The sequence below is a fragment of the Labrus bergylta genome, chromosome 20 (genome assembly GCF_963930695.1).
Source record: "Labrus bergylta chromosome 20, fLabBer1.1, whole genome shotgun sequence".
Lineage (NCBI taxonomy): Eukaryota > Metazoa > Chordata > Actinopteri > Labriformes > Labridae > Labrus > Labrus bergylta.
In genome coordinates, this window is record NC_089214.1 from 5,624,566 (window position 1) to 5,647,468 (window position 22,903).

At 40.4% G+C, this 22,903-nt stretch overlaps 3 protein-coding genes across 3 annotated transcripts; 1 reads left to right on the plus strand and 2 right to left on the minus strand.

Moving 5' to 3' along the window:
* The first annotated feature begins 970 nt into the window (after positions 1-970).
* Positions 971-8,116, plus strand: pks1 (polyketide synthase 1). Its single transcript, XM_020633591.3, has 6 exons — positions 971-1,028; positions 1,124-1,277; positions 1,368-1,528; positions 1,629-1,832; positions 1,938-2,119; positions 2,223-8,116. The coding sequence occupies exons 1-6, from the start codon at positions 971-973 to the stop codon at positions 7,710-7,712; spliced, it is 6,249 nt and encodes a 2,082-aa protein (XP_020489247.2). The 3' UTR covers positions 7,713-8,116.
* A 511-nt stretch (positions 8,117-8,627) lies between these two features.
* LOC109983738 (phthioceranic/hydroxyphthioceranic acid synthase-like) lies at positions 8,628-16,767 on the minus strand. Its single transcript, XM_020633574.2, has 6 exons — positions 16,710-16,767; positions 16,096-16,249; positions 15,499-15,659; positions 15,178-15,384; positions 14,857-15,038; positions 8,628-14,594 (listed from the first exon to the last, which is right to left on the minus strand). The coding sequence occupies exons 1-6, from the start codon at positions 16,765-16,767 to the stop codon at positions 9,054-9,056; spliced, it is 6,303 nt and encodes a 2,100-aa protein (XP_020489230.2). The 3' UTR covers positions 8,628-9,053.
* An 893-nt stretch (positions 16,768-17,660) lies between these two features.
* rdh12l (retinol dehydrogenase 12, like) lies at positions 17,661-22,692 on the minus strand. Its single transcript, XM_020633575.3, has 7 exons — positions 22,539-22,692; positions 22,177-22,292; positions 21,037-21,192; positions 20,841-20,945; positions 19,502-19,711; positions 19,195-19,387; positions 17,661-18,265 (listed from the first exon to the last, which is right to left on the minus strand). The coding sequence occupies exons 1-7, from the start codon at positions 22,550-22,552 to the stop codon at positions 18,163-18,165; spliced, it is 897 nt and encodes a 298-aa protein (XP_020489231.1). The 5' UTR covers positions 22,553-22,692; the 3' UTR covers positions 17,661-18,162.
* Between the last annotated feature and the right edge of the window lie 211 nt (positions 22,693-22,903).

The window sequence follows — 22,903 nt, forward strand, 5'->3', positions numbered from 1 at the left end:
CAATTTAGAGAAACAGTTGTCATACACTGTCTATTTGAGATTGTCAAGGGTGATTATATGCAATGAAGGATTTCTTCTGGGCAGGAAGGAGTTTATACCTGTGTGATGGCAGTAACTGTGAAGACAGTATCATGGCCACCTGAGGGCAGTGTAACATGCTGCATCAACACAACATTGATACCTGTAATATCACTGGTTTGGATTAAGTTTTACTCCTATGGGGTGCCGATGACCGTGTGGTTAGTTCATGTGCCCTATGTACAGAGGCTGTAGTCCTCAAAACAGGCGGCAATGTTTGAATCAGACCTGTGGCTCCGTTCCTGCATGTCATTCTCTCTCTCTTTGTCCTTGATTTCCAACTCTATCCACTGATCTGTCTGTACAATAAAAACCATACCAAATATACAGTACACTTGTGCTGATAGATATAATTTCAAAGCATATTTTTGTTTTATATTTCGGTTTATTCTCTTTTATTGTCTTCTAAGATCACATTAATAGTCACATCATCTCGAAGGAGGCAGATTTCTAGAAAATCTTAAAGTAAAAAGCCCTTCATTCATTTTGCTGTAATTTGGCATCAAGTTAAAATCAAGGAGCGGTTAAAGGTTGTTAGAGAAGCTGAATGGATTCTTCCTAAACACTGTCCTATTGTTGACTTGGAAACAAGAACAAAGGTTATTGACTGCTGCTTTCCAATGCTCTTAACGTACAATTAACGTATTTAGTCCCAGAAGAAGCCATCTGCGGTTCAACAAGCCGGGTCATTGTTGTGTCCTCTTGTCTCTTCTCATGGATCTCTGGCTCAATGCTTATAAAGGCTGGGAGGTTCAGAAGCACTAGTTGTGACCAAAGACAGCAGCTGAACTCTAAGCTCAGTAAGGATAGCCTTTAAATTCACAGAGCAAATTCATTGCTCTGTATTTGGAATAAAGTCTGCAGAACAGATCTCCACCATCTCCAAGGAACAATGGAGGATGAAGAGGATGGGATAGCTGTTGTTGGAATTGGATGCAATTTCCCTGGAGGTATGACTCATCTTTCACACTATCCCTGGTATTTGAATGTATCTGTGTCAATATAGTTTTTATAAAGTTGGATGTTCTGTGGTACATTTATTTAGGTGAGGGGTTGGACAACTTCTGGAGAGTTCTGTTGGAGGGACAGAACTGTGCTGTGGATATCCCAAAAGAGAGGTTTGACACCACTTTTTGGTATGACCCTGATGATAGCAAACCAGGAAAAACACAGACAATGAAGGCAGCTCTGATAAAAGGGTAAGCATTTTCTACGTTTACTGAAATAAACTGAGTCTTTCTTTTTGGAGCCGTTATAATTTTGATGGCTCTATCTTTGTTTTATCCTAGGTTTAATGAGTTTGACCACAGGTTCTTTGGCATTACTGAAGCAGAGGCTGATTTCATGGACCCTCAGCAAAAACTCCTTCTGCAGTGTTCATACAGGGCATTAGAAGATGCAGGAATAGCAATGGAAAGCATCAGTGGAAGCAGAACTGGAGTTTACATGGGTAACTCATATTTTTCTGTAATACTATTAATGATCAAGTCCATTTCAATTTCAAGTAAAACCATTTGTAACATACTGTTCTCTTTATAATGGTGTTGCAGGTCTTATGAACAGGGATTATGAGATGCTCAGAAGTAACCGTTCTACTACAATAAACCACTACAATGGTACCGGGACAGCAATGAGTATGGCAGCCAATAGAGTTTCATTCACATTTAATCTCACTGGCCCTTCTTTAGCCATTGACAGTGCCTGTTCTTCATCTTTGGTGGCTGTACATTTAGCCTGCCAGGCTATAAAACAAGGTATTTGGTTCCCTTTCATCTACAAATGGTAGGCCTAAAATCAAGCTGATATGGGGCATTGAATATGAGTTTTCTATATTTCATATCCCTCTTTCGTTCAACTAGGAGACTGTGAAATGGCTCTGTGTGGAGGTGTGAGCTGCATAATAGAGCCAAGAGTGTTCATTGCTCTGAGCAAGGCCAACATGATCTCACCTGAGGGAACCAGTAAACCTTTCTCCAGCAGAGCAGATGGCTATGGCAGAGGGGAGGGTTGTGGTGTAGTTCTACTAAAACCTCTGAAAAATGTAAGTATTTAAAGTAATAATTGATTTCTATTGAGTATTTCATGTCATTAGAACAGTTCATACAGGATAAAGTGTACTAAATGGGTGACTTTATATCCAAAAGGCTATAAAAGACTGCAACAAAATATGGGGCATCATCAGCAAAACAGCGGTTAACCAAGACGGACGCTCAGTAACTCCAATCACCAAACCCTCCATGTCACAACAAGAGGAACTCCTACGCAGAATCTACTCAGAATCTGACCTCGCAAATGTCCAGTACATAGAGGCACATGGGACTGGAACGCCAGTAGGAGACCCTATAGAGGCAGGAAGCATCTCAAAAGTCATCGCCAAGGCCAGACCTCCTGGTGCACAGACACTCTGGATTGGCTCTGTGAAAGGTAACATTGGACACACAGAATCTGCTGCTGGGGTGGCTGGACTAATTAAGGTACTCTTAATGATGGAACACAAGAGCATTGTTCCCACAGTTTTCTTCTCAGAAGAAAGTGCAAGTATAGATTTCGAAGCTCTGGGAATAAGTATTCCATCCAAAGCTGGACAATGGGAGACTAAAGGGTCATTGGAGAGGCTGGCTGGAATCAACAGCTTTGGGTTTGGAGGCACAAATGCACATGTGATTTTGCAAGAGCATAAACAAACCAACATACCCACTAAACTCACAAAAAGCTGCCCAACACTCTTTGTGATATCTGCAGCCTCTGAGGCATCATATAGTCTTACCATCACAGACACCCAACAGAGGCTTTTCAGAAATCAAAACGTTGACTTACAGGCTCTGTCATATACTTCAGCATGTGGTAGGAGTCATTCTAGACACAAATACAGGAAGGCCTTTCTGACTTCTTCCCTCTCAGATTTGGAACGTCAGTTGACGTCTGCATTGAAAACAAAGGTTGAGTCAACACAGTCTGACATCCAGTTGGTCTTTGTGTTTTGTGGAAATGGGGTTGCCTATAGGGGCATGTGCAGGGAACTCCTGAGAGAGTTCCCTGTTTTCAGAGATAAAATCAAGGAAATTGATAATCTCTTCCAGCATCATAAAAGCATCAGCATCAGTCGGTGGTTTTCTGATGACTATGCAAATGATGATTTCAGGAAGCCAGATGTAGTACAGCCTCTTTTGTTTTCAATTCAGGTTGGCATTGCTGCTCTCCTTAAACACTGGGGTATCCGACCTGATGCCATGCTTGGACACTCTGTCGGCGAGGTTGCTGCAGCTCACTGTTCGGGTCTTTTGTCTCTTGATGATGCTGTAAAAGTGTTGTACCACCGCAGTACTCTTCAGACCAAGGTTACAGGAGGGAAGATGCTTGTTGTAAGTAATGTGACTGTAGAAAAGGTTTTAGATAACCTGCTTGCTTTTTCTGGGAAAATTTGTGTTGCAGCATTCAACAGCCCCCAGTCCTGCACTCTGTCAGGGGAGTCAGATGCTATAGACATCCTCCATCAGAGGTTGAAGACTATGTTTGAAGATGAAAATATCTTCCTCTATGAGTTAGATGTTCCAGCAGCATACCACAGCCATATGATGGATCCTATACTTAAAGACATTGAGAAAAGTATTGATAACTTGGCTGCCAATGACAAGGTGTGCAGACTTTATTCAACTGTGACTGGAGATGGTTCTTCAGCTTGTGACTTCATCTCTGGCAGGTACTGGGCAAGGAACATCCGAGAGCCTGTTTTATTTGAACAAACACTGCATGCTGTCACAAAAGACAAGCAATCAAAGAGAAATGTGGTCTTTGTGGAGATTGGACCACGTAGGGCTCTCCAAAGGTACTTGCATGAAATTTTGGGAAATAACACCATAGTTCTTCCTTCTGTCCAGCCAGAAAGAGATTATGACACGATCTTGTCAACTGTGGCAAAACTGTTTGAACTGGGCATCAATGTGGACTGGCATCAGATTTACAGTGGTTGTGAGTTACTTCCCACAGCTTTTCCAGTCTATCAATTTGACAATTCAAAAAGGGAATTGGATTTTGAAGCTATGCGTAAAGGAGAGGAATCATGGGATTTATTTCCCCATACACTCATAACCCAAATAAAGCAGGGTAGCAAAGAGTACAGGTGCAATCTGTCACTAGAGACTGCACCATATCTTTGGGAGCATAAAAACAATGGTGTTCCCATTGTGCCAGGCGCATTGTATGTCGAACTAGCTTATGCCTCAGTGATGGCCACTTTAAGTCCAACGAAACCTGTTTCTGTCCTCCAGCTCAGTGTAAAATTTGAGAATGTGTTTACACTGACCTCAAACTGTCATCAGTTGAAAGTGACACTGGAGCAAGAAAAGAACAAGGCTTCATTTAAAATTCAGTCTTCAGTCGCAACACATGCCTCAGGCACATATAGGTGTACAGATGGCCAACCACTGCTAGAAGAACCAACTATTTGTCTTGGCATGATATTCCAAAGGTGCAAACTGATTATGAAGAGAAAAGAGATGTATTCAATTCTCTCTCAAGCAGGATTTGAATACGGGCCTGTCTTTAAGCAGCTTGATGATGTGCATTTTGGAGATGAATTCAAGGAAGCTGTGACCGCAATCGAAGTCCCTGGTGAGCTTCTACAACACCTTCATGAGTATTTCATTCACCCTGTGGTATTAGACTATTTCTTGCAAATGACTGCTGTTGTTGCTGTTGGACGGCTAGCAGATAAACAAGGATTCCCCTCAGCTATTGGTAGTGTAGTCATATCAGGACCACTACAGCGAGAGATGGTTATGTATTTACGAGCCACTCAAGAGACTCAAGGTTTTCTTGATGTATGTGGTAGCTTTTCCACCCCAGAAGGTGAGGTACTGGTGGAACTTAAAGGGTTGAGGATATCCCTTTTGGGTAACCGCTCAAATGTCGTTCAGTCATGGTTCTTCCACAATGAAGTTGTTGCAGTTCCACATAAGACAAACTTGCAGAGTCACCAAATGAAGGCAATAGTTTTCCAAGACAAACTTGGAATTGCTCAAGGACTCAGGCCATACATACACTCAGAGTCAGTATTTGTGGAAAGCAGGCAGCATTGGTCAGCAGACCAAGTTCGAAATTTAGTTTTCCACTCACTTGACACCAATCTGGGTTTGGAAAACGTCCTCTTCCTTTGGGGTGTTGAAGACCTCAGTCACTTGTCATCTGAGAAGATAATGGACTGCTTGGTGACTTGCTGTGAGTTATTTCGACAGATTGTTTTAGCCTTGAAGGAGAGCAAACACACCTGCTCCGTCCAGGTCATAACCTATAGATCAACAGAAGCAAATGTGGACCATGTCAGTGCTGGCTTTGTGCTGTCTGGTATGACAAGGGCGTGCGCAGCAGAGATTACAGATATCTCTTTTCAGTTGATTGATGTTGCTTCTTTAACGAGTGAAGACATTCAATCGCTGGTCCACGTAATTAACACCTGCAAACAGCAAGAGGTCATGATCAGCAAAGGGAAAGTATCAACAACAAGAATAACACGAACACTTGCAATGGATGGGGATTTGTGTGCGCAGGATATGCCTTCAGATTATCAGAGCAACTTTGTTGTACAGACAACTGATCCATACAGAATGTCTCAGTTGTCTGCCATTCCCTGTGACAAAAATTCAAGTCCTATCCAAGAGAAGTCAGTTGAGATTCAGCTTACAAATGTATGTGTGCATTCCTCTGATTATTTTCCTGTCACCACCTCACATTTAAACTTTGGCAAGACAATGTATTGGAACAAGCAAACATCACATAATCATAAGCTACTTGCTTTAGATTTTCATGGAATTGTCACAGCAGCTGGGAAAGATGTTAATAGGTTTAAAGTTGGAGATCATATTGCGTCTTGTTATCCAGTTGCTGCCACTGCAAAGATTATAATTCCTGAAGCAGTGTGCTACAGTGTAAAGAGACTACCATTTCTGAAAGAGACACCATGTGTGTCTTTCTTCATACTAGCATGGGAGATCCTGCAGAGAATGCTGTCAAAGGTTAAACAACAGCCAAGAAAGCTGGTGATTATCTCCTCCAACACTGCCTCCGCTCTGATAAAAGTTTTGGCTATGACAGCAAACAGGTCAGGCTGGAATGTTTCCTCTTTGCCACACTTAAGAAGAAATTCTTTACATTTTGACCAGAGTCTTGCATTTGTTTTTCTTCCCCCCTTTGAGGACTCTTGGAAGCAGTTGTGTGAAATTGATGGTCAAGGTAGACATGCTATTTTTGTAAGTAGCAAACAAGTGTCATGCTCACTCTCAGCAGACATGCTTGTATTGAATGGTGAAAACATGCATGTACATAAACTGGATGTAACTGATGTACTACAGAAAGCCAATCTGCAAGAACAAACCAGGAATATCTCTAACTGGCTCATTTCATTAGACTTTGATACAGCATCTCTACCTCTGAAAAGGGAGACTTTTCAGTTGTCTTTCACAAAAGAGCCTCAGACTAACGCAGATTCTGATTCCTACTTTACAACAAAGACTGTGAAGCAAGTTGTTCTACGAGCATCTGATTACCCAGTGTCTGATGTCCCCTTGCTTACAAGGCCTGGTCAACTCTTTAAACAAAACTGTGTGTACATTGTCACTGGAGGGCTGTCTGGTTTAGGGCTTGAGACGGTAAAGTTCATTGCAAACAATGGTGGAGGTTGTATTGTAACACTGTCCAGAAGGACTTTGAATGATGAATTGCAGTTTCAAATGGAACTCCTGCAAAGAAAACACAGAGTGACAATCATCAATGTCCAATGTGATGTTTCTGTGTCTATGCAGGTAGTCAGTGCAATCTCAAAGATTGAACAAATGTTCCCCTCTTGTCCAATCAAAGGAGTGTTTCATAGTGCTGCAGTATTGCATGATGGGTTGATTGAAACCCTTGATCAGTCTCTCTTCCAAAAGGTTCTGCAACCCAAAGTTAGTGGGGCTCTAAACCTTCACTATGCAACACTTCACAATAAACTGGATTACTTTGTGTGCTACTCCTCCATCTCATCATTCATTGGCAATGCCTCACAGTGTAACTATGCAGCAGCCAATTCCTTCCTTGACACTTTCTGTCATTACCGGAGAAATCTTGGCCTTGCTGGACAGTCCATTAACTGGGGTCCTTTGAACCTTGGTCTCTTGTTGAACAAAGACCATTTTCAACAGTTCCTGGAGGCCAAAGGGATGATGATAATGGATGTGTGTGATGTTCAAAAGGCACTTGAAAATTGTCTTATGATAAACAGACCACAACAAGTCATTTGCAAGTTTAACTTCAAAAATCTGAACATTCATGTACTTTCACAGAATGCATCTCTCAGGGAACGACTGTCAGCTTTAGTGGAAATTGAGCTAAAAGAAGATGTGAGTAATGAATCTGTGATTCAGTGTTTATCATCTAGACATGAAAGTGTGAGAAAAATTGTCAGCGACATCAGCAATGTTAGAGTAGAGGAGCTTGAAGAGGACACAGCTCTGTGTGCACTGGGTATTGACTCAATGTTGGCAATGACTCTGCAGAATAAGATATTCCAAGAGACAGGTGTTAACATACCTTTAGTTCAAATATTGGACCCCAACAGTACACTGGGAACTTTGGAAACTTGTGTAGTGAGTTGTGAATAATTTTTCTCTATTTTTCTCTTGAATTCTGAGAAAGAATGGGTTTTGTAAATTCATTAAATAATAATACATTACAATACAATAAGTACATTTGTTTAGTCTGAGACTGCACCATTCCTCTGCTGTGATTCTGTCCAAATATCAGCGGAGTTTGTACACTTCTTTGTAGGTCTGCTCATACCACCCTTACACAATCTCTTAAAGTTAATGATTTTTCTCCCTACTGTAAATTTGCTCAGTAACATTTTTGGATGACATTTCTGTACTACTTTCTGGTTATGATTTTAATGTAAATGTATTTTTCTAAGAAGTTCCAAATCTTTGTAAATATGTCCCTGCAAGTATTGTTGTTTTTATGTTGCACTTATACCCAAAAATGTTTGCCAATTGAAATACAAATGTCTTGATTTGTGAAATATAAACTATGTTTTATACATTTAAGAATATTTGTCATTATTTGAACAGCCGATTTTCAAAAGTATAAACAAACACTTGACACTCAAATGAATTGCTGCTTCCTGATTGGATCAAGCCTGACGTCACAGCTTTTAAAACTCAGTTGCTGCTGCTGTCTTCTCTGCACTTCACCAGCCACTTCCAACAAAACAAGAATTTAGCTCTGTCTAATTTAGATCTGTGTCAATTGTTCACGCCTTGTAGATCAGATTGTGTGTCAGGAAAATAGTTTTGATTCTGATAGACTTGTTGAGGTGCTGCTTTAAATCTGAATTTGACTTGGGAAGAGTGAGGGTCACTCATCATGTTGTGTCTACATTCCCTAGACTGGGAAATAACACTGTTTTCATTTCACCTGCTTGTGTGTCCATTGTGTGGCAATTTCCCCCAAGATTAACAATGTCCTCATCCAGACATACAGTGTGAGAAAAAAGAAAATCGTAAGCCAAATAAAGGCAAAAGTTTATTGAAACACTGAATCAGACGACAAAATAAAAAGTTAGACAAGCTTAGTTAGACTTTTTTTTAAAGGTAATCAGAGTTTTTACTGAAATTAATACAATATGAACGTTTGAACATCTTCAGTCACAATTGTGTTGCTATTTGTGCTGCTTTCTCTTTTTTTCATAATAAACGTAACAATAAAGAGATGGGTAAGAATGTTATATAGAACACCAATTCAAAATCAGCACATTGCCCAGTTAGTGTGTAAAATGCATCCATATTGTGTAAGGGTACAACAACACAAGACAATGACAAACTTGAATCCAAAAATCACAAAAGCATCGACAAGACATTGCAATACCAAACTTAAAAATTACAGTGGCTTCTACTAAATACAGTGAGAAATATCTTTGGTTGACATTCCTTCATCTATGTTGGTCTTATTTACAGTCTGGTGGACATATCATCCATTTCTTGAGCTGGGACAGACTTTTGGTTATCACAGATGTTTTCACCTTCTTCATTTAGTATAGCTACAATTGTTGATAAAGTGGCATTGGGATCCAGCAATTTTACCAAAGGCACATTCACACCTCTCTGCTGAAAGATGACATTCTGCAAAGTCATGGCCTGCATGGAGTCAATGCCTAAAGTTGAAAGAAGACATCCTTCTTTCAGCTCTTTTTTATCCATGTCAGTTGTCTCACAAAGCAGAGAGTTTACATACTCTTTGGGTGAGACTGGATTAGTTGGTTTAGAGTGAGAGTCTGTCTCTTTAGATTTTTGGAAAGCCTCCTCTACCAAAGCTGATAAGCGCATGGTCAAGGCTGCATTTTGAGAGAGGATGTTGTATCGGATGTTTCTGAAGTGAAACCTACATACAGCCTGCTGGGGCCGATTGAGCAAAAGACATTGCTCCAAGCTTTTATGAATCTCAGCCACATCCAAAACCATCATCCCCTTTGCCTCAAGAAACCGTTGGTAATTATCCTTGTGCAAGAGGAGACCAAGGTTTAGGGCTCCCCAGTTGATTGACTGTCCAGGCAGCCCAAGTTTGCGCCGGTAGTGACAGAACATGTCGAGGAATGTGTTGGCAGCTGCATAGTTTGTTTGTGCTGCATTTCCAAGAAAAGCTGACATGGAAGAGTAACACACAAAGTAATCCAACTGACAGTGCTGTGTTGCATGGTGCAAATTCAGCGCACCATTTACTTTGGGTTTGAGAACTTTCTCATAGAGAGATCTGTCAAGAGTCTCAATGAGCCCATCATGTAAGACAACTGCGCTGTGAAAAACTCCTCTGATTGGACTATTAGGGAATTTCTGGCCGATGACACTGATAACTTTGTGTACATCCTGGGATACAGATATGTCACATTCCATGGTGGTGATGCAGTTTTTACACATCTTCTCTATGTTGTGTATCTCCAGCTGTACTTTTGGTGTGGGCTTGCTCCTGGAGAGTATGACAATGTACTCACCACCTCTTTGTGAGATAAACTTGACAGTTTCAAAGCCCAGGCCAGAAAGACCACCAGCCACTACGTACACTGCTCTCTTTTGGAAAAGCTGTTTCCTTGTTGGCAGCAATGGGTTGTCAGATAGTGTACTGCCAGTATCTTTTTCCAGACTAAGAACAGCCAACTTCTTTGAGTGGAAGTATGATTGTGGTTTCTCTGTGTTTAGGCTCTCATTGCTGTCAGATGTCATACTTTGAAAGGTGTAGCTTTCAAGAGCAAATTTGCTACTCAGGTTCAGGGACTTAAGCCACTGATAAATGTATGGCCTTTTTGCACTCAAGGATCCCTTGTGCAAAATGACAGGCATCTGAATTGTCTGCACATGAACACTGTCCTTCATACTGTGGAACAAATCCTGAGCAAGGAAACACTGCATCTGAGAATCACAAATGAAGACAACATGTTTGACACTTGGGAGGTTGCAGATTTTAAGAATCAGAGATTCATCAAATGGAGGCAGGATGACAAATGCATCAATTTGATTGACATCTTTAAAAGTGCCATTGCACTGTGTGCTAACAATCACATTCCAACCTGACTTATAAGAGGTGAGTGCCAAGACTTTTATCAGAGTAGAATCAGGCACACAGGATTCAATCCCTAGATTATGTTTGGCTCTGGGTAAGGCTCGATGCAGGATCTCCCATGCTAGCACAAAGTAGGAAACACAGGGTGGTTTTTGAAGGAATGGGAATCGTTTGGTGCTGTAGCACACGTCCTCTGGAACTCTGACCTTGCTGGCTGCCACCACTGGATAACAGCAAGCTACGTGGTCTCCCATTTTCAATTTAGTGACATATTTTCCAACAGCTGTAATAGTACCACTAAAGTCAAGAGCCAGTAGCTTGTGGTTCTGTGATGAGTGTTTGTTCCAGTACAATGTCTGGCCAAATCTTAGATGTGAATCACTGACAGGGAAGTAGTCAGATGAATGAATACATATCTTAGTGGGCTGAATTTCAACTGATGTATCACTGATTGGCTGGGCATTTTCCTCAAAGTGAATGCAATTCAGTTGGACCACCTCATGTGCATCAGCTGTTTGAAGGATGCAGGGCTCAGACATTGTAGAGGCAAAACTACCTTTTGAACTATCAATGATTTCAGGTGGAGTACGAACAATAGAAGGTTTCAGAATCAGCCCATCTTTCACCACCAACTCTGGATACTTGCTGCATGGACAAGACCTGATGACCTCAGAGAGAGCTTCAATGTCCTTGGCAGAGGTACTGTGTATATCAATCAGCTGAAATAAAAGGTCTGGTATCTCTGCAGCAAATGCTCTTGTCATGCCAGAAAGTACAAAACCTGGACGTATGTGGTCCACTGTGAGGTCAGATGAGCAGTAGGTGATTGTTCTGATGGAGTTTGGAAAATGAACTCTTTTCAGCTCCAATGCTATTTGGCGTAAAATCTCACAGCAGTTGGTCAAATTCTGCAGGACAACATCAGCTGCCAGTGAAGTGAGGTCTTCCTTACCCCACAAAAATAAGACATCATCAAAGTTACTCTCAATATCTGTTATGTGGAGATTTGCCAAGAGAGATGGAAACCCATGGCACAAGCAATCTTTTGCATGTGTCAAAGAAACGTATCTAGACCTTGAGTCCAAATACTGTTGGAGGGCAAACGAGATCCCTATATGGTCATTGAAGACCAAAGCCCTTGGAGGAGGACCAGATGTGATGCATTCAGGGATTACACTGAAGTTATTATGATAGAAATACTCCTCAACTACATGAGAGCCACTTCCAATATACTTGATTATCACATGCTTAACCTCAACCAACACTCTTCCTTCTTTATCTGCAAAACAGCCACAAATCTCAAGGTGATCGGTTCCCACATCAGTTGCTCTCAGATAGACAATCATCTCATCTTGCAGGGGCTCGCCCACTATTAGACTGCCTATTTTGGTAGGAAATCCTTGTCTATCTGCAAAAAATTGCTTTACTGTAACTGGGAGAAGCTGCATCAGGAAATCCAGCACAACAGGATGAATGCAGTAGTCATGCAGCTGAGAACGGATTTCTTGTGGAATTGTGACACATGCAACAGCCTCCTTAAGATCCTCTCCATAGTGAACATCCCTCTTATTCTGGAAGACATCTCCATACTGAAAGCCTCCTTGAGAGAGGTACCCATAAAACTCGGGAGCGCTCACTACAGATTTGCATCTTTTGAGGATGGATTTAATTGAAATGCACTGCTCCTCAATCAGCCTCTCTTTCTTTGAAAACACTGTGCCTGATGCATACATCGCAGATGGGGAGAATACCATGAATCTAGTTTCTGTCTCTGTTTGTTGTAGTTGCACTTTCATTTCAGGTGAATTCTGGGTTAAAACAAAAGGACTGTGAAAACCAACGCTGAGATGTACTGAGCTAAGGGGTACTTTTGGTTTGGTACTGGCCATGAACGCGGCTAAACCCAATTCCGCATAGAAGGCACCAGGGATGATTGGTATACCATTGTGCTTGTGTTCTTTCAGGTAGAAAGAGTCAGACGTCAGGTCACAGCTGAAAACATTGCTTTCACTTCCTGTCTGAAAGAGCACAGGATGATTACTAGTGTTTTTCTGTGCTGCTGCAATGATTATATCTCTGTCTGAGCAATCAAACTGGTATTGCGGAATAGGCAGAGGGATTGTCTCAAATCTCTTGTAGAAGGTGTCCCAATTTACATGGACACCCAGTTCGAAGAGTTTAGAAACAACAGATGTTAATGTTTCATGATCTTTCTCTGGCTGCACAGATGCAAGAACAGCTGTGTCGTGACCCAAAGTTTCCATTATATTTCTTTGCAGAGCCCTTCTTGGTCCTATCTCCACAAAGACTGTATTCTTCTGTCCTTTTGCTGCTGATCTCACTGCCTGCTCAAAAGCTACTGGCTTGCGAATGTTTCTAGCCCAGTATTCTCCAGTGCAGAAATCACCCTGTTGGACTTCCTTGCCTGTCACTGTTGAAAATAACTCTGTGTCAAGACCATTCACATGTAAGGATCCAATTTTATCCTCAACTTCTGTCAGAATTTGGTCCATCGTGCAGCTGTGGTAAGCAGCAGGTACATCCAGCAAACATAGGAAAATATTTTCACTGTTGGCTGAGGTGCTTAGCTCCTTATGGAGGCTTTCGATTGCAACGACATCACCTGAGAGGGTACAAGACAGTGGGCTGTTTATAGCAGCAAGGCAAACTCTACCAGAGTAGTGTGGGAGAAGAGAAGTGACCTCTGATGTAGCCATGTTGCTGATCACAAGCATCTTCCCCCCGGTGATTTTGCTCTGGAGAGTGCTGCGGACATAGATAACTTTTACGGCATCCTCAAGAGACAAGAGGCCAGAACAGTGGGCAGCTGCAACCTCGCCTACTGAGTGTCCAAGAATCACATCTGGCTTGACACCCCAGTCTCTGAGCAAGCTGGTAATCGCGACTTGGATAGTAAAGAGGAGTGGTTGGACAACATCTGGATTTGTAAAGTCACTTCCCTCAAACTCACTCTCAAGTCTGTCCAATACATTCAGCTTACTCAGACTTTGGAAAAGGTTTGAAATTTCTCTAGCCTTATCCCTGAATGCAGGTTCATGTTTTAGTAGCTGTTTGCACATTCCATAGTAAGTGACACCATTTCCACAAAAAACAAATACTAACCTTGGATCTGAGTAGGATTGGCTAACATATTTGCCTGCAGCTGCATTTAACTTCTGTTTAAGATCAACTACAGATGAAACCACAATGGCCTTCCTGTATTTATGTTTTAGATGGCTCCTCCTACAAGCTGACGTGTACAACAGAGAATCCAGATCAACTGTGCTATCTGCTTCCAGCTCTTTAATGGTGTCTTCCATTAACAGAGTAAGAGATTTTGGGGAATTTGCTGACAAGACAAAATATTTAGTTTGTTTTGCAACATTCTTATGCTTGATCCATGTTTGTTTGTGCTGTCTGACAATAGCATGTGCATTTGTACCCCCAAAGCCAAAGTTGTTCACTCCAGCCATCCTTGCACCAGAGGCTTCCCACTTTACCGCTTCCTTAGGAACCTTAATGTTCAGTGCTTTGACATCCACACTGGCAGTCTCTTCAGTGAAGAAAACTGTGGGAACAATGGTCTCATGCTTCATCATAAGGAGAACTTTAATTAGTCCGGCTACTCCAGCAGCAGATTCTATATGTCCAATGTTGCCCTTCACAGAGCCAATCCAGAGTGTCTCTGCACCAGGAGGTTTTGCTTTGGCTATGACTTTTGAGATGCTTCCTGCCTCTGTTGGGTCTCCAACTGGCGTTCCAGTCCCATGTGCCTCTATGTACTGGACATTTGCAAGGTCAGATTCTGAGTAGATTCTGCGTAGGAGTTCTTCTTGTTGTGACATGGAGGGTTTGGTGATTGGAGTTACTGAGTGTCCGTCTTGGTTGACTGCTGTTTTGCTAATGATCCCCCAGATATGGTCATGGTCTTGAATGGCCTGCAAAAAAACAAGATGACTATAATAAAGAAACAAACAACCATGAAGTCCTAGTCCAAATTCTATGAAAAATGTTTTGGATTTGTAGAGCATTGCTTGGGACAAGCATGTTTAACAGTTGGAAGGAACATGCTGGCTAGTGAAACATGTATGGGTCCATTCGGGTTCAGAGTATACAAGAGATAAAAATGTTTATTATTGTACTAAGTCAATTATGTAGTTTGTATAATGTTGTTGCACTTTTATTTATTTGGATTCTGACCTTTTTTAATGGCTTCAGGAGAACTACACCACAGCCCTCCCCTCTACCATAACCATTTGCTCTGTTGGAGAATGGTTTGCTGGTCCCCTCAGGTGAGATCATCTTGGCCTTGCTCAGAGCAACAAACACTCTTGGCTCGATTATACAGTTGACTCCTCCACACAGAGCCATGTCACAATCACCTAACAAGATAAAACATATTTCACCATTACAAACTCAATACTTAAATCCCCCTTTAACATGTATACTTCAAATTAAATTGCTGCGACATTACAGGTTGGTCTTAACATCATTGACTTTAAGAAGACATGCTTAACAGACCTTGTTTAATGGATTGACAGGCAAGATGAAGGGCCACGAGAGATGATGAGCAGGCACAGTCTATGGACAGTGAAGGCCCAGTGAAGTTGAAGATGTACGAGACTCTGTTTGCTGCAATACTCATGGCAAGCCCTGTGCCAGTCCAGTGGTTGATAACACTTGGATGCACATGAGCAGCATTTGTTTCATAATCTCTGTTCATCAGGCCTGAAATAAAATTATTGTATGAAGGTAATGCAGACAGATTGTGAAAGAAGAGTTGTAACAATATCATGGAAATTTAAATCGTATGCCACTGGTACCATAATTTTACTGACATACCAATGAAGACTCCTGTCCTGGTCCCACTGGCCTTCTCCATTGGGACTCCAGCATTTTCTAAAGCTCTGTAGACACACTGAAGAAGCTGTTTTTGTTGAGGATCCATTTGTTCCACTTCATTATCACTGATTCCGAAAAACTTGTGGTCAAATTTATTGAACCTAAAAGGACAATCATTAGGTTCCTTTTTATTGGCCTGATTCAACATAGCTTTACCTGTTCATTTTAAGAGTTGCGAAAATCATAAATGTGATGAAAAGCACCGTCAATTGGCTCAGTTCTGGTTGAGCATGTATACTGTAAGAGGCATAAAAATACATAAAAAGGCCTCTTTCTGCACAACACTTTGGTTTGTTTGAAGTATGTTAAATGTAAGTTAGTCCAGAGCTGAGATTTAAAAAGAGAGGGCCCGTATTAAAGAGAAAAATCTAAAAGAAAGAACTTAAAGGAATGGAAAATATATTAACATACTGTATGTGGTACTGCAAAAACATAAAGAAATAATTTCATCAAACTCATAATATCTATGAATACACATTCTCAAACACATGAGTAGGCCTCATTTATAGGTTTTATAATGAGGTCTAAAGAGCATACCCGTCAATAAGAGCGGCCTTGGCTGTACGGGATTTACCCGCTTTGTTGTCATCAGGGTCGTACCACTTGGCTAAGTTAAATCTCTCTCTGGGAATCGGCATAGAACAGTTTCTCCCTTCAACCAGAACCTTCCAGAAGTTGTCAAGTCCTTCCCCTGTTTGCAAAGATACACATGGTGCTTTGAATTATAGGTTGTTGGAGGTGGGTAGAACAATGCTTCTAGTTAGTATGTGGTATTTCATAATATCACAATTTCCCAGATTTGCAAACATAAAGCTATGATGAAAAAGGGAGTATGTAATATGAACAGTCAGCTTTTCTGTACCTATAATCATGAAAAAAACATCCTTTGATCATAACCAGGAGTCCACTTTTAAAAAGTGGTTTGTCTTGATTAATCAGCTTTATGTGTTTATTTCAGAAATTACTGATCTTTGTTGAAATGGTGTGTTTATTATTGGTAGTTTTTGTATTCAAATTTCCTTAATTTGTTCAGATATTGTTTGATTATCTGGATCAACATTGCAATAGAAAGAAAATCTGTAGTCAAAAGTCAAATTTCTCAAAATAAAGATTAGCATACAAACAAAGCAAACCAAATTGAAATGACCTACCCCCCGGAAAATTGCATCCGAGGCCGACCACGGCGATACCATCTTCAGATTCTTCCATCCTGACTAAACACCACTTCGAAGGAACAGAATCATAAATCTTGACTGCACCACCATCCCAGCATCATTCTGTCTTAGACTTCACATCCAGACACAGTTTGTGTTTAGCATCCTTTTAAAATAATGTAATTAGTCCAGTTTAGCCTCACACCAGTGCATCCTAACATCCATACTGTTCTCCTTTCCCTCCGTGATGGTATCACCACAGGACTTGTTAATTCTTATAGTCTGCTTCTTGATGTTGATTAAAGATTAATGATTAATTGTATACGTGGCCATGGAGATGAAGGACTTCAGTGCACACATTTATGGCGGCTTGCAAAATGATTAGACAGCGTTTAATAAGTACATGAATACCCTTATCGAACAATGGGGCGACTCTGGTCTCCTGTTATTGAAGGTAGCTATACAGCCGCCATTATTCAGAAGTAGACAAAGTTTCATTGGTATCAGTGTCATGACTTCAATAAGTACCATTGTGACTTGCATTTACATTCCATTAACTTTGTGTTTTAGATAACCGGTAGAAAAGCTGACGGCAGACATTAAAAGATTAACCCTATTATAACCTGAACAAAGACATGAAAAGAGATGTTCTATCCATCCAATACATAATCAGTTTCTTTTCCAAAACAATGCAGCAATGTTCATAAGCAGTGTTGTTGAAGCTACCTCTTAACCCATTATGCAAAGCCTTAAAAACAATATTAAACATGACGTTTGTTGGGCTTTTAATGCACACAAAGGTATTGTGATTCTTTTTTTTCTACAGTTTTTTTTGGGGGCCTTTTATGTCCAACTAATCAAAATGGTCTCATATTCAAAGATTCAGTTTTAGAATGAATAGTTTGGTGTAGTTAAAGAGGACACTGTATGAAGCAGAATACAAAACAATTGGTTTTCTTTGTTTTATTGACTTCAACCGGAGTCAACCGGAGATCACACGGTGGTAATAAAGTTATTCAAGGTAGTATTTATTTCTGTAGTTCAAAAAGGAGGTTAGGTCCTAAGGTTTCTCTGGAGGAGGGGCAGCTGGTGCCAACTTGGTTCTTTAAGTAATACTTAATAAGAAAATATACCGACATTGGAGACATTTACCATGTACATAACTCTAGTCTAACTCATTACAAAATCTTTTTCTCAGAGTGATTCCACAATTATACCTAAAAATCCACCACAAAGCATTCAGACAAATAGATAGAAAAGTGTTTGATTCAGATTATCTCTCAATCGGAGTTGTAAAGTTTCACATATATATGTATACTTTGTTAGTATGTTGGTTCTAAATGTGTTAATAGTTCACATTAATTCTTAGAAAAGAAGATTTACTGCATCAGTAAGTAAAGACATTCCGCCATCTGTTGAGTGAAGCATTGTGTATTTCATGCAGGCCGCCTCATTCCCAAGTTATCGACAGCAACTGGCAGCTCAACTCCCACAACTTCTGTGCCACCACGTCGTCTTTGCCCTCTGATGAGCATTTAGCAGGAGCGCAGTCGCTGCAAAAAAAAAAAAAATCACATACCAACTTAGTTCAGGATTCAGTTTCTCTGTGCTTTATCACTTTATTTATATGCCATTTCAACTGGGAGGGATCATGTATAAGGACAGGCCATTTTTCCACCACTGGGAATGTTGATAATTCTGCTCTCTTACAAATCATTTTAAGGGGTTAGCCATTTTCAAGGCTCAAAATCCTCAGACATACAACTCGTATAGCAGTGAATTATGGTAGGTACACAGACATAATGTTGAACAGCCAAAAAATAAGTTTTACTTTTTATAACGTGTCCTTAATAATGGTGCAAAAATGGCTAAAACATGGCACAAAAAGACGCTAACAAATTTAACAGCTCTAACACACATAATGGGAGATTTGGTATGAATGAAAGCCAATGTGTTGCCATTTAGAGGAACCAAAACAGCAAGTCATTCCTTGGACCATTTCATATTTTGTGGATAAGGGTCATTCTGTGGGCCGTTTTTGTATGTTTACATTTCACAAGATCAGTGGCTTTCACAACACAACGGAAACCCCCTACATCCACCCGTATTTAGCAACAAAGCCACATAGCAGTTATTCCAGTTCCTGTGAGACAACTGTAACTAGACCAGTGGTTCTCAAAGTGGGGATCGGGAAACCCTGGGGGGTCGCGAGACAATACGAGGGGGTTGCAAGATACCCTCCAAAAACACAAAATTGTATTTTTGAGGTTCACAGTCTCCAGTACCTTTATTTTGAGGGTCGGAGGATGAAAAGTTTGGGAAACCCTGAACTAGACAGCTAAAATGACCCACAAAATGTTTCCCTCCTATCTTCTTTTTGTGTCTTTAGAGCACATCAGGCCAGTGATTGCAATTTATCAATCCCAAGTGTTAGACCCGTCACTATTTTCCTGCACAGAGTATGTTCAAATATTCTGTGTACCTGTAGTATCCACCGCTCTCTTTCTCCAGTGATGGCTCCACCGCACAGTAGATGGACGTCTGAGCACCCTGGGACGAGTTTTTGGTGAAAGGACTGGCCATCTTCATGAGAACCTGCTGAGGGCCGTTCAGATGACGCCATAAATCCGTCTTGACGACTCCGGGATGGAGGGAATATGTCGTGACACCTGTGCCTTAAAGACAAAAACAGAATTGATCATTAGTGAACAATAGAACAAAAATGTAACTTCACATTCAGTTTAGAAGATTTATTCTTTTAATGCTTGACATGAATATTCAATGTTTACCTTCTAGTCGCTTGGCCAGGGAGTGGCTGAAGAGGACGTTGGCGAGCTTGCTCTGAGAGTACGCAGCGTTCTTGTCGTATTTCTTCTCGCTGTTGAGGTCATCGAGTTTCATGGAGCCCCAGCTGTGAGCCAAGGAGGAAACAGTGATGATCCTGGCTGGTGCTGACTTCTTGATCAGGTCAAGCAGCAGATATGTCAACAAGAAGTGACCTGGAGAAAAGACGTTCATATTTCAATTCAGAGTAACATATGAAAAGCACGTTTATTATTTTACATTTCTGAGCTGAACAAACTTTACAGAAGGGCCGCTTTATATCCTCAACCACATCTAGACGACAACAGATACGTGTTGTAACGTGTTGAATGATGATAATAAACAGAAGGCTAAATCAAGGTTTAGCTTTTAGTTTATACAAAATGTAACAACACTTGTTATAAAATATTTTCATTATCTATACGTGATTATGATATGGACAGTTTTGAGGTTATTATGCACTCCTAGTATACTTTTAAAAATGTTATATGATGTAGTTATATTTAAAAGTATTGATTTGACTCAGTCGCAACATGTGAGGAAGGAAGTTCTTGAAAGTGTCTTTAAATCTTTTGGTCTGCAAATATAAGCGTGGTCACGTGTTCTGATGTGTGCAGGCAGATATTTATCTTTATTTTTCTTAGCAGATATTAAGTGAGGCTAATAATAGCAACATAAAGATACCGCTGCACCACAGTGTTACGAGTCATTTAGAGTGATCACTGTGCAAAGTCAATGTGTTTACAAATAGTTTTCTAAGCTTTGGAAACACACAGAAATCGTTCATTCCTGTGTATGACTCTGCCATGAGGAAAAACATTTGTGTAATTTGCAAAAGCTACCCATTTACCCAACGTACCCCGGATACATTTAATTAAATAAAAAATGAAGATTTATGACGATGTAAGAACTTCTAAAAAGACAAAACAGGTGTCCCACTTCAGAGAGAATAACTGTCTGCCCCCTAGTGGACCTTTTAGTATTATGTATCTGCTTTTAAAGTTGTATGAAGACGAGACGTTCAGTGGGCCAAGCTTTTGGCTTAAAAAACAATGAGGGCCTTTTAGTTATGTTTGAATATTTGCATTGCCTGAACATAGTTTGTTTTTGTACATACAAGAATAATTTGAATGCCCTATCAGTTCCCACTTAGAGGCTTGTCTTCTATAAGTTTGTGCAAAATACAAGAAAGACTCAGATAAAATACTTCACATGAACAGGACATCATAATAAAACTATTTAGGTGTCAAATATAAAACAAACTAGTAGAAATGATGTAAAGAGAAACCATTGAGTCTTATTTACCCAGATGATTGACACCGAACTGCATCTCAAATCCATCTGCCGTCTTCCCATAAGGACAGACCATCACACCAGCGTTGTTGATGAGGATGTCCAGCTTTGGCTCGTCTGTGGAAACAAACACAAGATGTGAAATAATGTCGCTTTAGTCACATTTATGTGGATTTTTCTTTTTTTCGGGGAACAAGCTGATTCAAACCTTTGTTGACGGCTTCAGCAAACTCTCTGATGGACTTGGAGTCTGCCAAGTCCAGTTTCATGAAAACGATATTTTGGTTCCCTGAGCCCTCGACGACTTCCTTCACAGCCGCCTGCCCTCTCTCTGCATCCCGGCACGCCATGATGACCTTTGCCCCTAGACAGAAAAGGCAAACAACACTAAAGTAACACAGCATAAGAATCGTCCATGTAAATATGCAGATGTTGAATATCCACTTACAGCACCCCCTCCTGACTACAATAATGAATTTAATAGCAAGTCATAAGCAGTAAAAAATAACCAATTATTATCACCACAACACTGTCAAATATGACCCCTCCCATTTTGGACCGGTCAAACCAACAAACAGCAATGAATTACTCATCTCAGCATGACAAAGAGAAAAACAAACAAACCAATATTTAGGTGCTTTATGTTTGAATTGATGTGAGGAAGACTACAGAGGCGTCAATTAGTCCGAGGTTTCCCAACATTTTTAGCCCGATACCCCCTAAATAGTGCATATAATGGGTACACACACACACACACACACACACACACACACACACACACACACACTATTATGTCTACTGTAACACTGTATCACAAAAGAATGAAACAACATAAAATAAAACATAAAATTGTTTCATAAGGATTGCTGTCATATGCAAACTTACATTTGAAGTATTTTTACTTATTACTTTAATTTCTAATATCATGAATGATGTGCTTTTATTTGTGATTGAACTACTTTTTGTTTACATTTTGAATAAAGGTTAAACTGTAACATTTTAAAGGATTTTAAATTTGTATTTGTCTTCTTGTAAGGCATCTTGTTGTGACCCTACCTCTTGGTGGCTCTGGACCCCACCGGGGGGCCTCGATCCTTACTTTGGGAACCAGTGAATTAATCCATTAAACAATTAGTTCATCACAATGTCATCAAACTTAATAGCTGGATAATAGATTCAGTCACTTTTCGGCTTCTTAAGTTTAAAGATTTTCTGACTATCCTTATAATTTATGATGCGCCTCTTTAAGGGTTTTCAGATTTTGGGGTTGTCACTTTGGACAGTGGGAAATTGTGAAGAATAAATCCAGGAAAAAGACAAGTTAGTAACAGTTTTAAGTGGGACCAACCTCTCTTCGCCAGGTCTATGGCTGTCTCTTTACCAATCCCCGTGTTGGCACCAGTGATGACCACAGTTTTCCCATCCAGCCTCTCAGCAGAGGACCAGGCGCACCGGAACACATTTCTGGGTTATTGAGAAACATGTGAGTCAACAGGCAGAAAGGGTGTGTTAAGAACAATGACAATGCAAATACTGAAAATATAAATCACACTTTTAGACACTCGACTTTGGAAAAGAAAAAAACTGAGAGTGATTGTAAAACTACAAACTTGTTTAAATAAAGTGATTATGACGAGCTGGAGTAATTTTAAAATGACATAATTGTAAAAAGACAGCTGTAGTATGTTCATGAATGTAAGAAGTTCTTACCTTAAGCCCTGCATCTCACTTTAATATCTGTAGTTTAACACAACACCTGAAAACAAATCTTTAATCTCAGGTTCAGCCAGCGAGCTTGATTATTAAAGAGCGTCGGTGAGAAATGCGGAAGTGTCAGTAAATAATAGTATTTGTAAGGCTTGGTTGTCAGCCAATCGGCTTCGACTACAATTCTGTCGGAGAACACTGATTGGTCAGCTATGAGTGTAGTTCCGCCCCTCTGTTTGGGATTGTTCGATTACTAATACGGGATGAGCCGGTGGAAGGGGAGTCCGCTTCTCACACATTTCTGGGCTAAAGTTTCTAACAAGAGTTAGTTGGCAGATAAATATCCTGATCCTTAATAACAGACACCA

Bases quoted from the DNA above. Each gene is read 5' to 3' on its own strand.
- pks1 (XM_020633591.3), top strand. From the start codon at position 971: ATGGAGGATGAAGAGGATGGGATAGCTGTTGTTGGAATTGGATGCAAT. The intron at 1,029-1,123 runs GTATGACTCATC...ACATTTATTTAG, and splicing joins TGGATGCAATTTCCCTGGAG to GTGAGGGGTTGGACAACTTC. The intron at 2,120-2,222 runs GTAAGTATTTAA...TATATCCAAAAG, and splicing joins TACTAAAACCTCTGAAAAAT to GCTATAAAAGACTGCAACAA.
- LOC109983738 (XM_020633574.2), bottom strand. From the start codon at position 16,767: ATGGAAGAATCTGAAGATGGTATCGCCGTGGTCGGCCTCGGATGCAAT. The intron at 16,250-16,709 runs GTAGGTCATTTC...CTTTGCAAACAG, and splicing joins CGGATGCAATTTTCCGGGGG to GGGAAGGACTTGACAACTTC. The intron at 15,660-16,095 runs GTATGCTCTTTA...TTGTCCTTTTAG, and splicing joins AAGGCCGCTCTTATTGACGG to GTTCAATAAATTTGACCACA.
- rdh12l (XM_020633575.3), bottom strand. The intron at 19,712-20,840 runs GTAAATAAGACT...TCTTTTCTCCAG, and splicing joins GTTCGGTGTCAATCATCTGG to GTCACTTCTTGTTGACATAT. The intron at 18,266-19,194 runs GTACACAGAATA...TTTTTTTTGCAG, and splicing joins GAGAGCGGTGGATACTACAG to CGACTGCGCTCCTGCTAAAT.